This window comes from Orcinus orca, chromosome 8 (assembly GCF_937001465.1).
Source record: "Orcinus orca chromosome 8, mOrcOrc1.1, whole genome shotgun sequence".
NCBI lineage: Eukaryota > Metazoa > Chordata > Mammalia > Artiodactyla > Delphinidae > Orcinus > Orcinus orca.
Window position 1 is genome coordinate 45933674 of NC_064566.1, and position 15204 is coordinate 45948877.

Genomic DNA, 15204 nt, shown 5'->3' on the forward strand with positions numbered 1-15204 from the left:
GATCAAAAAGCCCAAGGAACTTGCAATGTTCATTTTTACCTGCTAAAAGGCCTTCACTGCTTACTCTCTGGCTCTAATCTATGTCAGAAAAAGATGTCACATAGAATTAGCACTGTTAATCACTTAAACTTGCATTCTCAATTCTAAAATCCAGGCCAGTTTAGTGAGTTAAAACCCTCTCCACTTCAAAACTCTTCTGTGACTCAGTTCAAATTAAAAAGTTGAGTCCTATCCATTATATTCACTTAATAATCTAAAGCTATCTTAAACCACATTATATATTTCTAGCAGATCAAATGCATAATATGCAATGTGATGTAAAGATATTATTTATGACAAAAAACATTGAGGGTTAATGGGTAAATTTTTGTTAAATCTCAAAATGTAACTAATGTAGACTAAAGCTCATCATTAAATAATCAGTGTTTCATATTCTGTCAAAAATGTGCCCTCTGCTTTTAGTATTTCATATACATTACACTCTACATTTTAAAATGTAGTGATAATGGAGATAAACTAGTAGAAAACAGGCATCACAAAGATTTAGACAATTAAAGTAAGCTCAGAGTGACTTTTAATATGCCAATCAATGTTAATAAAACACAAGTCAAACAGACTAGTGCAAACATGTTTTAAACCAAAATAGAAAAACAAACAATAGACAGATTCTATTTTTTTGCAACATCTGTTAGCCAGTATTATTAGTCAAATGGCTAATCACACATAAAACATATTTTGTGATAAGCTTGGGACAGTCAGAAGTCATTCTGGCATTTCAAATAGCTATGTACAGTATCACCAAGATTAGTTTATATACACAAATATTGAAGAGAAACCAGGCAAAACATTTAAAAAACAGACTAACAATATAATCAAGTACAAAACTTGGGTGAAGGGAGGAAACATTTTTTAAAAAGAGTCAGGGAAGGGCATTATCAGGAAAAAGTACAAAACCAGTAATAATTATACTACATTAATACAGCATTCCAAAGGGGGGGGAGGTGCATTTCTCCAATGCACTAGCTTCAAAGTTCAAAGAAAAAAAAAGGCAAATAGCTGCTTTTCATCAAGAGCAGCTATATATTTCACATAATTGTTTTAAAAAGAAAGCCTATTAACAACGATGATTGTTTAATGCTACAATTTTACAGCAAAGACACAACTAAAATAGCAGCAAATTCACAAGGCAGTACTTCCACAGAATCATCATTCCATGGTGCATGCAATGCCTACAAAGTGCTCCCAGTGGGATATACAAGTATAATTCACAATTTAAAAACAAGAAATATAAGATTGACACACAGGTACATTGAAGGCTGAGGAGTACTGAGTCTCTTAGCATTTCCCTTTTCAAAGGGAGAATAGGTATGTAATAAAGCCCTTGAGTCCTTTTTTACAAGTCACTACAGAGACAGATACCTTTTATTACAATGCAACAGCTAACTATAAGCAGCACACCACCACAGTGGTTAACCCTGGAAAGGCTGGTGTAACATCCAACAGTGACTGACATCCTACAGAAGACAGACTGGTAAAACTAGACAAAAGCCTGATATAGCACTGGTCAAAATACAGCTTTCAACTGTAATTCACAAATAAAAGTCCTAAAACATATTTCAGTAAAACTACTGACACCGATTGAGAAAGTAATTGCAAACTGGATTCTAGCAGTGATTTCAACCTAGCTTCCTCTTGTCACAGTTTTTTTTGGGGGGTGGGAAATGAGTAGTTCAGTATATGGTAAGGCTGACAGAGCGGTTCATTTTCTTTCCAATAAGTCGAGATGTTCTATTACTCTGGGTGGTGGACCTTGTGGCCATCCGGTCAGTGAAGAGTGCTCTTTCCTCAGCCGCAGCTTTTGCCATCTGGGCTTTCTTGAGTTCTCTAAGAACGTAAAAATAGGAAACAAGACTTTTCACCTACTGTATTAATCCTAGGAAGGGAACCTAAGAGGCCAAATACAAACTACATTATCAGTTGGGAGATCTTTGCATGTTATCATTACTCATGCAACTGAGGAAAGAAAAAATACCGTATTGTGAAGATCTCTTTACATAATACAGACAAAAGGAAAATTCTACTTCCTCTTTATATGAACTATGATGGCTATCAAACTAATGGCAAAGGAACCTTTAAATATTTCAAGTCAGTTTTATTAGGTTAGAATCAAAACGGCAGCAATAAAGCAAATGAATTAGAATGATCATTCCAACCAGTTTTCAAAAATGTCAAAGGTCATTCAGAGCAAATATGAGAATCATCTACTAACCTAATCGACATTTATTTCATCCCTTCATATAAATAAGTAGAATAGAACGTTTCAAGGAAAATGTTAGTTTATGTTGAGAGTGTGGAGGGAAAAAACTGATACCTGCTCATTTTAGTTTTTGTGACAATTTGGGGCTTATCACCACTGCAAATATATGCAAGTTTAAAAAATTTTTAAGTCCATAATTTCAAACTTTAGAAACAACACAAATTTATAGGTCAAATACCAATGTAAAGCAGAAATCCCCAATCTTTAACCGTATAACATGCCAAGCCACTATATTCCTCACTGATGGAAAGCCTAAATCATCTCTCATTAAAATTTGAGAATAAAAATGAGAAAGTAAAAACAAAACAAATAAAAACCCCATCACTTACTTCTGCAAAAGTGAATTTTTGAACTTTTCAGCATTCAGTTCTATTCGTAATTGTTCTGCACTCTTCCTAGAAGCAGACAGCAATACTGAATGCTTTACCAATGCCATTGCTGAAGGTCTTCTCTCTGGATCTGGATGAATCATAACCTTAAAAAGAGAAGTAAAATTAATGTAAAGGCATGCAATTAAATAAAATATTGAATCATGTCAATAAAGTGCCTCATATATAAAATGCTCACTTTTAGCAACTCTGTAAATTCTTGGGAAAGCACTTGTGGAATCCGAGGTAATCTACCCTGTCTGATTTCATGCCATTGGTCTCCATTTCTGGGAAGAGGCTCAGCACCAGCAGCACATACCACTGTGAGGGCAAGGGCAAAGATATCCGCCTTTGGTAGATGAGTATAGTTCTGTAAAATTAAAAAAAAAAAAAAGAAACTTAAGGGAATATAAAAATGGCCAAAATAAAGTAAGATTACACCTCAATGATGATTTGGGTGAGAAATAAAACGAAATTAAAATGTTCAATGCCACATTTAAGTTTAGGACCTATTCAGAGAACAAGCTAAATTTGGGGAGATTATTATTTTTTTAATGATAAAATAATATACACTCTGGGGTGGGAAAGTAAATACATTTCTAAAAGTATTTAGGCATTTCTAAAAGGCCTCTTCTTTATCACTAGCCCAGCTCAACTCTCAGAAGAAACTCCTATCCCCCTGGGGGCATTCATATGAAAATACAAAACATACATATATCAACAAGTCAGAAATACACATATACGTATAAAACACAAATATACATATAAAAAGAACAATGTAATCATACACTTCATTTGTTCTACTTGTTCTATTTTCATTCAAAACTCTTATCAAGAAATATTTTGCAACACTCTTTTTGAAATAGCAGTATTAACTATGTGCCATAATTTACTTAATCATTCCCTTACTGCTAAACACATATTTACATCATTCTCAATTTACTTGTATATGACTATCTCTGAATGAGAGACTCCTAGAAATGGAAATTTTGGGTCAAAGCGTACATGATTTTAAAATGTTGAAAGATACTAACATTTTTTTTTTAAGATTTTTTTGATGTGGACAATTTTTAAAGTCTTTACTGAATTTGTTACAATATTGCTGCTGTTTTACGTTTTGCCACGAGGCATGTGGGATCTTAGCTCCTTGACAATGGATCGAACCCACACCCCCTGCATTGGAAGGGGAAGTCTTAACCACTGGACTGCCAGGGAAGTCCCAATACTAACACTTTGATCCCCAAAAAGGCAATGCCATTTTAAAGTTCCACCAGTAGTGTATGGAAATTTCTCTTTTACTGCAACTCCACCACTGCTGAATATGATAAATCTTTGCCTTTACTGACTTTCGCTAGATTAAATACGTCCACAGTTAACAGTTTACACTTTCTATTTTGTATTACCTTTCTACAAGTTATTAGCATAAAATTTCAGTACATCTGCATTTATAGTTTTCTAGCAACTGGTTAAGTATTACAAAGCAAATGGCTTAAAGGAGAAAAACTACCTCCTGCAAAACTTCATTTGCAAGAAAACGGCTATCACCCTCTTCAACTTGTGGACTAGAGATTCTTGTTACATGCCCAAGGTCACCTAGAAGTATTGAAAAAATAGTCAAGAATTAAAACAAACCAGCCTCTCCCTCTTTATTTTGAGGAAATAATCTGGTTATTTTTCTTTCTTACCTATTTTAAACATAACTTTGTTGGATACCCAGTCATCTTCATCTCCTTCTTCAGAGGCAGCATTTGGGATTGAAGTTCGAGATATGAAAATATTACCTGTCAAACAGTTATTTAGGTTAGCCATACTAACAGTTAACAGTTAAACCAAAGTTCACAAACAAGTCATATAACAGAATCAACCAGAAAGCTTTTAAATATATAGATTCTTATGTGTTCTACCCCAAACTCAGTGAGAATGAAAATCTCAGGGGACAAGAACTGGGACTATATTTTCTAGGAATATATTTTCTGGCCTAGCACTGGTCCTTGAACACTTGGAAACCATTGCATTAGACCCTTGTCACCTACACACTGATCTTCAGCAGTTTTAATTACTTAGAAATAATACAAAAGGCAATTAACATACTAATTTGTGATGCTGCCAAAGAACAAATTTTAATCTAATGCTACAAGGCTGGTGTGAAAAGAATAAGTCATGTAGCTATTGAGTTTGGCTGACCATACAGCATCTACATCTCAATGAGGTTCTGTGGTTCATTATTTCTGCTGTACACATTTTTTTTTTCTAATTCAGGTAAGCTCATGATTAACGTAAGTTTTAGTGGCAGATTTTATGTTAGTAGTTTTATCAATATAGTATATAAGTTATAAATGTTACATTCACTAGAGTCATCTTTCCAATTTTGCTTTATTTAGGACAACTTATTTTATGGTGATATTTGTAAATTTAAAACTTCACAAACCCTAATATTTTCAACTTTTGTACTTGTAATATAAGAATCCACTATGTTTGTCTGACATTTAATACAAGCTATGAGTGAGTATGGGCAAACCTTACTGATCCACGTTAACTGCCATCAGTTCAAATATAGTTTTTCCTTTTGGAAAATAAACATTTTAGCAAGTTAATGTAAAAAAATTCTTCACATAATTCATATAACTAAGTTGTGCAAAATGATTTAAATTCCCGTGAATCACACATATTTCCATAGATTAAAAAAGAAAAAAAACACCACCTCATTAAATTCAACTTAAAAACACCTAGCCTACAATGTTTAACTTAAATACATCAACCTTTTAGTTATAACTTCTAATTTATAGGATAGAGAAAGGAATAAGCTAGGAAGCAACCAGTCAAACCCAGAAGAAAGGATATCTTGCAAGACAAGGTCTGTATTATTTTTATTATTTAAGTTGGGGAAGGGTAAAACCTAAAAAAGAAAAATGGATTTAACCTGGTGTAATGCATGGTCCTAAAATGGAAATGAGTTTGGACGAATCAACTGTTAAGGACTTTGGTCAACTAGGAAAAATTTTAATATGATCTGGCTACTAGATGAGATAAAAATTTACTGAAATGGAAAGGTAGAGACAGTTGTCTTAAAAAAAAAAGTTATGGGGCTTCCCTGTTGGCGCAGTGGTTGAGAGTCCGCCTGCCGATGCAGGGGACACGGATTCGTGCCCCGGTCCGGGAGGATCCCACACGCCGCGGAGCGGCTGGGCCCGTGAGCCATGGCCGCTGAGCCTGCGCGTCCGGAGCCTGTGCTCCGCAACGGGAGAGGCCACAACAGTGAGAGGCCCGCGTACCGCCAAGAAAAAAAAAAAGTTATAAAACAGTATGTACATTATGATGTTATTTTTGATTAAATGAGAGGAATTTGCACTAAAATGTTAGTGTAGGATTCACCTGCATACTTTTTTTTTTTTTTTTTTGCAGTACGCGGGCCTCTCTCTGTTGTGGCCTCTCCCGTTGCGGAGCACAGGCTCCGGACGCGCAGGCTCAGCGGCCATGGCTCACGGGCCCAGCCGCTCTGCGGCATGTGGGATCTTCCCGGACCGGGGCACGAACCCGTGTCCCCTGCATCGGCAGGCGGACTCTCAACCACTGCGCCAACAGGAAAGCCCTGCATACTTTTTTTAATGCAAGACAATCTAAACGCATGTACCATTTTGTTTTCTGAATAAAACAGTAACATTTTGATGGCATTTTACAGGCTAGAAATACCACCATGTTTGTACAGCACATAAGTTTTCAAAGCATCTTCACAGCTCAGTTTATTCTAATAACCCTGTTAGTAGCACTGACATTATAACTGTAGTTCCAAAGATTAATAGAAGAATGGGGATTTAATTTTTCTTTTTGTCCAGCTTGTCTATATTTTAAAATATTCTACAATGTACTAATTACTACTTCTGTAATACAATTTTGTTTCAGTTTAACATAAAATTATGTAGGCCTACACCTTGATTCGTACCACTGCATCTTCAGTTTGAAACCTCATAAGCCTTTGAAAGAATACTATGAGGTTGTTCTGAGCCATAGTATGGTCGATCTACTAGAGCCATTTATATATAAAAATCAATTTTTAGCTGAAAATGATCTAATGGTAAAGAGAAAAAAAATAAAACCACTATGTTCCTAAACTCTCCAGTGCTTATTTATCTGCAACATTTTAAATACATTTATAATCACAATACATCTATCATTTTGTTTTCTGGGTCATACAGTGACAATTTTATTATTTCTTTTACAGACTAGAAATACCTCCAGGTTTGTAGCACCTATGTTTTCAAATTTATCATTTTATTCTAATAACCATGTTAGTGGCACCAGCATTAATTTAAAATTATGGGTCTATAGCCTAGTACAAGAGACGGGCTTTAAACACAGGTTCTTTTAGTCTCCCCAAAGTCCCACTCCGAGACTACATGGTTCCCATAAGATGCAGCACATTTTTAACTTTTAGCAAAAGTGAGTTTGTTATTTCAAATTTGGGATAACAAGGGAAGAGGTGATGGGAAATAAAACAATACTAATAAGTGGGTCAAAAATCTTTTAAAACTAACAATGAAAAAACAAAGTAAGATGTTTATGTTCCCATATTATTTTAATGAAGTCATTTATTCTCTATAACCCTAAAGAACACAGGTCAGAGGATCTATAATACTTACTAGGTTTTATATCCATGTGAACCAAAGACATTGAATGAATATACCTCAAGCCCCGGCCAACTTGCAAAAGGAGATCCTTCAACTCTGCTTCTGTAAAGTAACTCATGCTTCTGTAGTTTTCACTTATGGCATCAGCTAAACTTCCACCTAACAAACACAAGAAAAATTAGAATCTTCTTCTTCCTGAAATATTATTTTTCTTCCATCTTTACTGTATGATCACACACAACCAAGAAAGTGACATTTTATATAGGACCTATTCTCTTCAACCTGTTTGTGAAATCCAAATTTTATTTATTCTTTCAGTAGGTAATACACTCACATGGGTACAAAGTACAATGTAAAGTCTCTGTCTTATGAATACATACTTCAGCAATGCACCTGGTTCTCTTTCCCAGAGTAAATCAATGTTATCAGTTTCTTACGTATTCTTTTCAACTCCTTTTTACACAAGCGAAAACATATTTTCATTATCTTGAAGATCATTCTCTACCAATATACAAAACTACCCCTTTCTTTCTTGTGTCTACAGAATTCCACTGTATAATTGAATGGTAATACACTAACCAATCCCCTAATTGATGGACATTTAGAAATAATTTCCAAGCCTTTAATACTACATACTGTGGTCGCAGGAATAACTTCGTACATTGGTCATTTCACACATATTTAGTGTATCTCCTACAAACAAACTGCTGGGTCAAAGGGTATGTACAATGTAATATACACATGCATAGTGTGTGTGGGAAACAGTGTTTTATTACATATAGAATAAATTTCTGTAGCTGAGAGGGCCATTTCTGTTTATCTAGCAAAAGAGCTTAGAGTTGGTATTCACACCATCAGTGCCAAGATCTGATTACCTCTGAAAGCTCACATAAAATAACAGTACACTCAGTTTCTGATTTCAAAATGGCTAATACTTAAATTCTGCTAGTATAAGCTTATGTAAATCTGGGGATTTGGAAGATAAATCTGGGGCAATAACACACACACATAGAGTGCCCCTTAGAGAAGGCTGTACCAATTCATACTCCCATGTTTAATGTGTGAGAATACCTGTTTTCCCACACACTTAACAACAGAGTCTAAAAATTTTGTGAGTAAAAAACAGTATCTTAGTATCGTTTTAATTTATACTACCCTTACTATGAATAAGAACATAACCTACTTTTATAGAATCAGTCAAACCAATTAGCTAATTTGTTTATACTTTAAAAAACTTTAAGTTCATACTTAAAACCTTTGTTTATATTCTGTCTCAGAGGAAACGAGGAGTTATTGTAATAAATAAATAAATAAATAAACCACTTCCATTTAAAGCTTAGTTGGGAATAATAAAATCAGAACCAAGGTAATAAAATCTAGGTCAATGATATACTACTCAGAAAAGGAGGTCCTATAATTTGAACAAGACCGAATAACAAAACGTCAAATGTGTTTAAAATAAATAAATAAATCACACACCTGGAGAGCTTAGGATTAAGTATGTTTTCTGAACTTAACTTGAACAAATCTTGAACTGCAGGAAGAAGAGGGATCTAGGAGGGAGCAGGTCAAGAAGCCTGTCAGACAGGTGAGCTTGGAGTCCTAGATCAAGTTTACCAAGAAATAACATGGCTGCTTTTTAGTGGGTCTAGCAACTACAGCTAGGCCAGTTCTTCTATCTTGTTGCTGAAAGGGCAAGAGGTGAGAAAAGCAAACCATTGATCTGATATTTCAGGTTCTCCTCCCCTATCTATCAACATTTTTCTACACCTGTTTATCAAGAGTAGAAATTCAGTCTATCACCAAACCAAGAAAAGAGGCTCAAAATGCAAACGATGTTTGAGACAATAAGGAAATTCAGTTAAGATAAAGGATATCAGTTAATCAACACAACAAATGAATGATAACAGAATCCTTCCCTGTGAAACTGTAGAAAAGGATCTAAAGACCAGGCCTATTAGGACATTCAAGGGTTTATGTGGAGAGAATGGTGGAAAAGGGAAACAAAAGAAGAGCTCACAAATGTATCTAGATAGCCTCACTGTCTTTCATCTAAGCAAAATAAACAACCATACTAAGAGGCAGTCCTATTTTAGAGGTCTATTTGTTTTTTAAAGATCCATATTCCTTAAGTGTTTTACAATGCTCCAAAATAATAAACTATTTCAAAAGATTATTTTATAATCTAACTTTATTACAGGACAAGGTCTCTGTAATCTGAGAGGGTTAGCAAGATGGCTCATTCCCTCCCAACTCCCAGGCCCAAGAGTTTTCTCAAAATCATCTGAATGACACAACCATGTATCTGGACTGTGGCTGAAATACTTAAGAGAGCCAGGCACATCCAACAAGGTGAGAGGCAGATAGAAACTAAAAGGAGACGGCATCTAGCAAATATGGAGGGGAGAAGGTATTATGGTAAAGTTGTACTATTATTAAATGCTTAAATGCAGTTACTAGAAAATGGAGGTTAAGAAACACAAGGCCATGGGCGATAGCTTCAAAAATGTTTTGATGGTATGAAGAGAAACATTTCAACAGATGTGTGAAACAAAATAGCAGCAATGCTGTACACTGAGCACTTATTCTTTCAAGGGTGGAGATTAAAATGACAACTCAATGAGAAGTCAGGTATGAGAAATGAGTCTTTTACTGCTGTTTTGTTTTCAAATACAGAAAACCTGAATCTACTACCTATAACACTTATTTATTCACAAGCTATGAAATGGCTGGTCTTAAGAAAAAATGAGAATCAACAAAAATAATCTTTGCTACTCGACTGTTCATTAAATTCTAAATTCTCTAATATTCACTGAAGATATACAGAAATAAAAATCCATCATATATAAAGATTTAAGTATTTAATAACAGCTGTCTGTAAGAATCAGAAGTGAGGCCGGGACTCTGGTAAAGCTTTAATAAAAAAGGAAGGACACACGTTGATTGCTGAAGGACCTGATGAAATTCAAAGCTATACAAAGGTCCAAAGTTAAACCTCTATAAATGCTTGTTTTAGCGGGGGAAGGAGGGAGGGAGGCACAACTAGGGAACTAAAAGAGCATAACTCTTACTTTACAGAAACATCTCAGTGGATTCTAGTGGTAAACTAGGTTGGATAGATGGAAGGGGGAGCAAGATTCAACAAATGGCTAAATTTATATCAATGGAGAGTCACTGTCATTTTATGAGTAACCAATATCAGTTTTAGCAGCACATAAAATGAAATGGAAAGGGAAGGCTAGATGCAGGGAGCCTGGATTATTAACTACTATATCCCCCACACACACTATGCTAAGTGCTAGGGATACCAAAATATATATGGCAAGGCTGCTGTCCTCTCAAGAAAATCAGTTTAATTTGAGTAACAGGCATACAAATAATATGCACGCAAGAACAAGGTTTTCAATACTAACTTCTACGTAAGAATTACTTGCACTTGAAATTCATGTTGAAATTCAAAGATCAGGCTTCTGATCTTTGAATTTACAAGAGATAAAAGATATATAGAATTAGAGCAAGACTTTAGATAAAAAGAAGTATCTCCTTGGTGTTCATTTTCTTGAGCTTATGAGTTTACAAGGGAACCATTATATTACTCACCGTTACAATATTCATTCTGTATAAGCATATGGTCATCTTCTGCCCATGCAGAGAAATATCGAACTACATGAGAATGTTGTCCAAGCACTGCATGAGCATATACTTCTCTCAAAGCGTTCTGCCTAGAAGTTTGAGATTAAGAGAATGGTAAATCATTTTTATTCAAGCCTGAACTGAGTTAATTTATCTGAAAGTTCATAAAAGAATCTTGACTTCTAGATCTATCATTATGCTGAAGGACAACTTGCTTGAAAGAGAGGGAGTTAAAACTCTGTACCAGACTTTTCCAAAGACTTCCATTAAAGAATGTTAGAAAGAAGGAAGCTTGCTGGCCCTAGAATTCAGAAAAGATGAAACTCCACTTTACTATGAATTCATGGATGCTACTAGAAATAAGAAATTTAAGTTAGGCTCCAAGATCAGACCCCTTATATTATTCTTCCAAGTCCAGTAAGAACTAATGGCACAAAATGAAATGGATCTGATTAAATCATTACAACTTCTCAAACGTTAGAGAATTAAATTCAATGATTGACCACCTAAAACCTTAACATTTGTAACATCATACTGAACAAAAGAGAAGAAGACAAAATCTTTAATACATACTCATCAACAGAGCCAGCCAATGGCTTTTTTGATCGCTTTATGGCATAAATGCATCCATCCAGCCTCTTCACACATTTAAACACAGAACCAAATTCTCCAGAGCCAATCTTCTCTAGCTCATGAAATTCTGTTGTATACCGTGACTTCATATTGCTTTCAGTAATTGTAATTCTCTGTAATAAAAAGTGTATCCATATATATATATGTGTATATATATATATATATATATATAATACAAAGGTATGAAAATGACTTTTTCACTATGGTGATAGCACTATGTGTGAAATTTTTAAATTATATCTTATGTTTTGCAGGTGCTCTGTGGGAATTGTTCCATTTGTAGATGTGTTTTTGATGAACTTGTGAGGAGTGACAAATTCCGCATCCTCCTATTCCACCATCTTGACTCCTCCCTAAAAATTATGTTTTAACATGCATATATGGTAGCTTGCATATGTGGCTTATTTAACATGTATATGTGGTAGCTTGTTAAGACGTAGAAAATCAAATTTCAAAAACAAAATCAAAATCTATTTACTTTAGCAGGTCTTGTTTCATCTTCAAACTCATAATCACTGGCTTCCATGTCTTCACCACAGGAACTGAAAAATATTATTTTTTCCATCAACATATCTGACAGATACATCAACTACAGATCCAAAACTCTGTCTGACAGGTATATAACAAAATGAAAATTTAATGAATGAAAACAGAAAAGAAAGCATTTAATTTTGTAATGACAAGATACAGCTCAACTGATGGAAATGTTGTTCTTGCTTAGATACACCAACACCACCACACATATAAAAATTAAAGCCTTTGGAAATCAACCTTCTCTGCCTGTCTCATTTTGACACCAGCAGATTTCCTACTATCTAGGCTCTTTATTCCTTCCTTTCCCATACCACTCTTTTCCACAGGTGATTACTGAGAACTGCTAATAATGGAGAAAATTCTCAGTGCATAAACTTCCATGTCATTCAGTTGAAACGAAACTTTAGTAAGTATACCAAACCAATCTTGGGTGGTTGGGGAACCAAACTGTTGAATAATAAATAACTTACTCATTCCAGTATGTTCTCTTTCTTCTACGACACTGTCCTGAGGAATGAAGTAACACAGAATCTGGAGTAAAAGGATTAATATTCACTTGAGGAGTCTGTCGTATGTCAAATTCCCTTTTTCCTGACTTTTCTGTATCCATGAATAGAGAACCACCTCGGAGTTTAACAGAACTGGAATCGATTCCTCGAGCTTTGGAGAGCAAACTCTAGGAGGGGGAAAAAAATGTTTAGGATCCAAGTGCTACAGCTGGCCTTCTCAACCTAACTTTCAACAAGGCTTTCACGAGGCTGAATGTGTAGGTCAAAGCAACACACAAGCCTTTGTTATCTTTCAAGCAAAATAAACAGTGGTTAACTTAGGAGCCTGAAGCTGGATACTAACCACCTTTTCTGAAAAGGCCAAGTAAAATAAGGTCTCTAACCCTAAAAAGAATATAAAGGCAGACTAAAATTAAGTTCATTCTAGAGAATAAAAGTTAACAAAACCTTTCAATCCATCTAAAAGTGGAAAGCAGTCAGGGAGCCCCATAAAAGCTCCCCTCCCCCATCCAAGTAGGGTTTGAAAGCCTCCTCCGTAGGACTCCTCCCCTCACTTCCAGAGGGATCTTGCCCTGGGCATGTCGGCTAGCAAACAGTAGAGCACAAAAGCACACATCTTCCTGAGGTTTATGACTAGTAACGGTACTGAAACTGACTCACTTAAAAAGGTGCATTTCCTGCACTAATCTTATAAATGCGGCACCTGTCTTAATTTCGGGAAGTGTCCGTTTTAAAATCTTGTGTTACTTCTAAAGTTCTAGAAGTGGTCATCTGCTTACTCACTAGCCATTCAGCAAACAGGTGCTGAACAGCTACTTCTTTAAGATACCTTATTAACGGTATATGAAAGCCTGAGAGTCCAGGCAACAACACCAATGCTGGTTTTTAACAGTTGGACGTTCCTAATCCTGACACTTAGGCTGACCAAACTTGGGAACTGCAAACCCAAGGGTGTAAACAAACGCTTACCCAATAAATATTCTGTCCGGAAAGAGGCTTAAACGCTACCCCTTAGTTATCTACGAATCTTTTTAAGACTGTAAATGCTTGAAGGCCAGCCTTTTCTCCCAAGTCGAAGAGCAGTCTCCCTCCGTATCTCAAACTTTCCCCCATAAGGCCACCTGATACGAAACGATAAGCGCATGAATTTTTTTTTTTAACCGAACTCCTGCGTGCGCCGCCCAAATTACAGGACAGAACACTGCGTTTAAAAGCCACCTGATGGCTCGGCGCTCGGGAGTGTCAGGTGGTCGGGCCAGGACCACTCGAGCATCATTCCAAACCACGTTATCGGTGCCACACTTCCCGTTGCCACGCCTGGGGAGGCCCCGACTCGGCGGGCGTTAAATCGTCAGCCACCTGGACTGCGCCGATCAGCCCCCTTGAAAGATGAAGTTCCAGACGAGGCCCATTGTTCAGTTACATAATCTTAACGGACAACTTCTGGGCAGGGCCCAAAAGAGGAGCTGCCAACTTTTTTGTTGCGGCGCAGAAGAGCGAGCGCGGGTGCGGCCCGGCGGTTATGTAACCGAACCCGGGCAGCGCCGCGCTCGGCTCCCGGCGCCACTGCCTTTTTAAAAGGCTAGGCCGGCGCGGGCTCGGGGCGCCCCAGCAGCTGCGTCCTCTCACCTTGGGGGTGTGCGGCGTGTCGAAGAGCCGCAGCTTGCGGAAGGTCTTGTGGGGCGGGGTGCCCGGGTGATCGGGCAGCGGCGAGCAGGGGCCCTCGCCAGCCCCGCGCGCTCCGCAGCCCCGCGGGGACGCATCCCCGGGGCCGCCGCAGCGCACAGGCGAGAACGAGCTGCCCAGAAAGTAAGCGGCTGCAGGCGACTTGACCGGCGACGAGGAGCCGAAGCCCTCTTCCTCCCACGAGTCGCCCTCGGCCCCGCCGCCCGCCGCGTCCGCGCCTGGGCAGGCGCCCCGCAGCAGCATGTCCTCCTCCAGCTCTCCGGGGCTGCCGGGGGCCGGGCCGGGTGAGCGGCGGCGCTCGGGCCCGGGCTCTGTGGGGCTCCGCGCGGGCGGTAGCGGCGAGTCAGGCTCCTGAAAGGCCGAGTCCTCCCCGGTGCTGTGGCCACTGCCTTCCTCCTCCTCTTCCTCCTCCTCCTCCTCACAGTCGCTGCTGGGCGAGAAGATCAGCTTCTGGCGCAAGGTGCACGAGGCCCCGGCGCGGAGGGGCGGCGGCGGCTGCTGCCGGCTCAGGAAGCTCATCGCGCCCACGGGGCCGGGGCGGAGGACCGGAGAACCTGGGCCCGCGGAGTCCAGGGCACGGCCGGCCCAGGGGGCGGGTCCGCCACGTGCGACTGGGCGCGCCTGGTGGCCGCGGCGGCGGGCCTGCGCGGCGGCTCCGGGACTCTCGGGGCGACGGCCGGCGGGGGCGGCGGCGGCGGCGGCGGCGCGGACTCTTCTGCAGAGGCGGGGGGGCCCGGGCGCCGAGGCTGGGGTCTCCGCAGGTCCAGCAGCAAGTTCGGGCTCCGCGGCTTCCCGCGACCGTTAACCACGTGAGTGCCCAGTCCACCAATCCCCGCCCAGCCCGGGGTTTGAAAAAAAAGGAGGGCGCGACTCAGCCCGCGGGGGAGGGATCAACTACG

General features: G+C 38.8%; 1 protein-coding gene across 2 annotated transcripts; it reads right to left on the minus strand.

Moving 5' to 3' along the window:
• Window positions 1–551: 551 nt before the first annotated feature.
• On the minus strand, window positions 552–15204 carry WEE1 (WEE1 G2 checkpoint kinase). Of its 2 annotated transcripts, none has more exons than XM_004279199.3 (11): window positions 14249–15204; window positions 12581–12786; window positions 12055–12118; window positions 11517–11689; window positions 10911–11032; window positions 7323–7469; window positions 4371–4466; window positions 4193–4278; window positions 2885–3055; window positions 2647–2792; window positions 552–1884 (listed from the first exon to the last, which is right to left on the minus strand). In XM_004279199.3, the coding sequence occupies exons 1-11, from the start codon at window positions 14822–14824 to the stop codon at window positions 1731–1733; spliced, it is 1941 nt and encodes a 646-aa protein (XP_004279247.1). In that variant the 5' UTR covers window positions 14825–15204; the 3' UTR covers window positions 552–1730. The 2 variants fall into 2 exon arrangements, with proteins under 2 accessions (XP_004279247.1, XP_033260437.1); XM_033404546.2 differs by lacking the exon at window positions 14249–15204 and adding an exon at window positions 13589–13828.

Excerpts from the sequence above, each read along its gene's own strand:
- WEE1 (XM_004279199.3), bottom strand. The coding sequence starts at position 14,824 with ATGAGCTTCCTGAGCCGGCAGCAGCCGCCGCCGCCCCTCCGCGCCGGG. Across the intron at positions 11,033-11,516 it reads TTGGCTGGCTCTGTTGATGA|GCAGAACGCTTTGAGAGAAG; the intron begins GTATGTATTAAA and ends TCAAACTTCTAG. Across the intron at positions 3,056-4,192 it reads CAAATGAAGTTTTGCAGGAG|AACTATACTCATCTACCAAA; the intron begins GTAGTTTTTCTC and ends TTAATTTTACAG.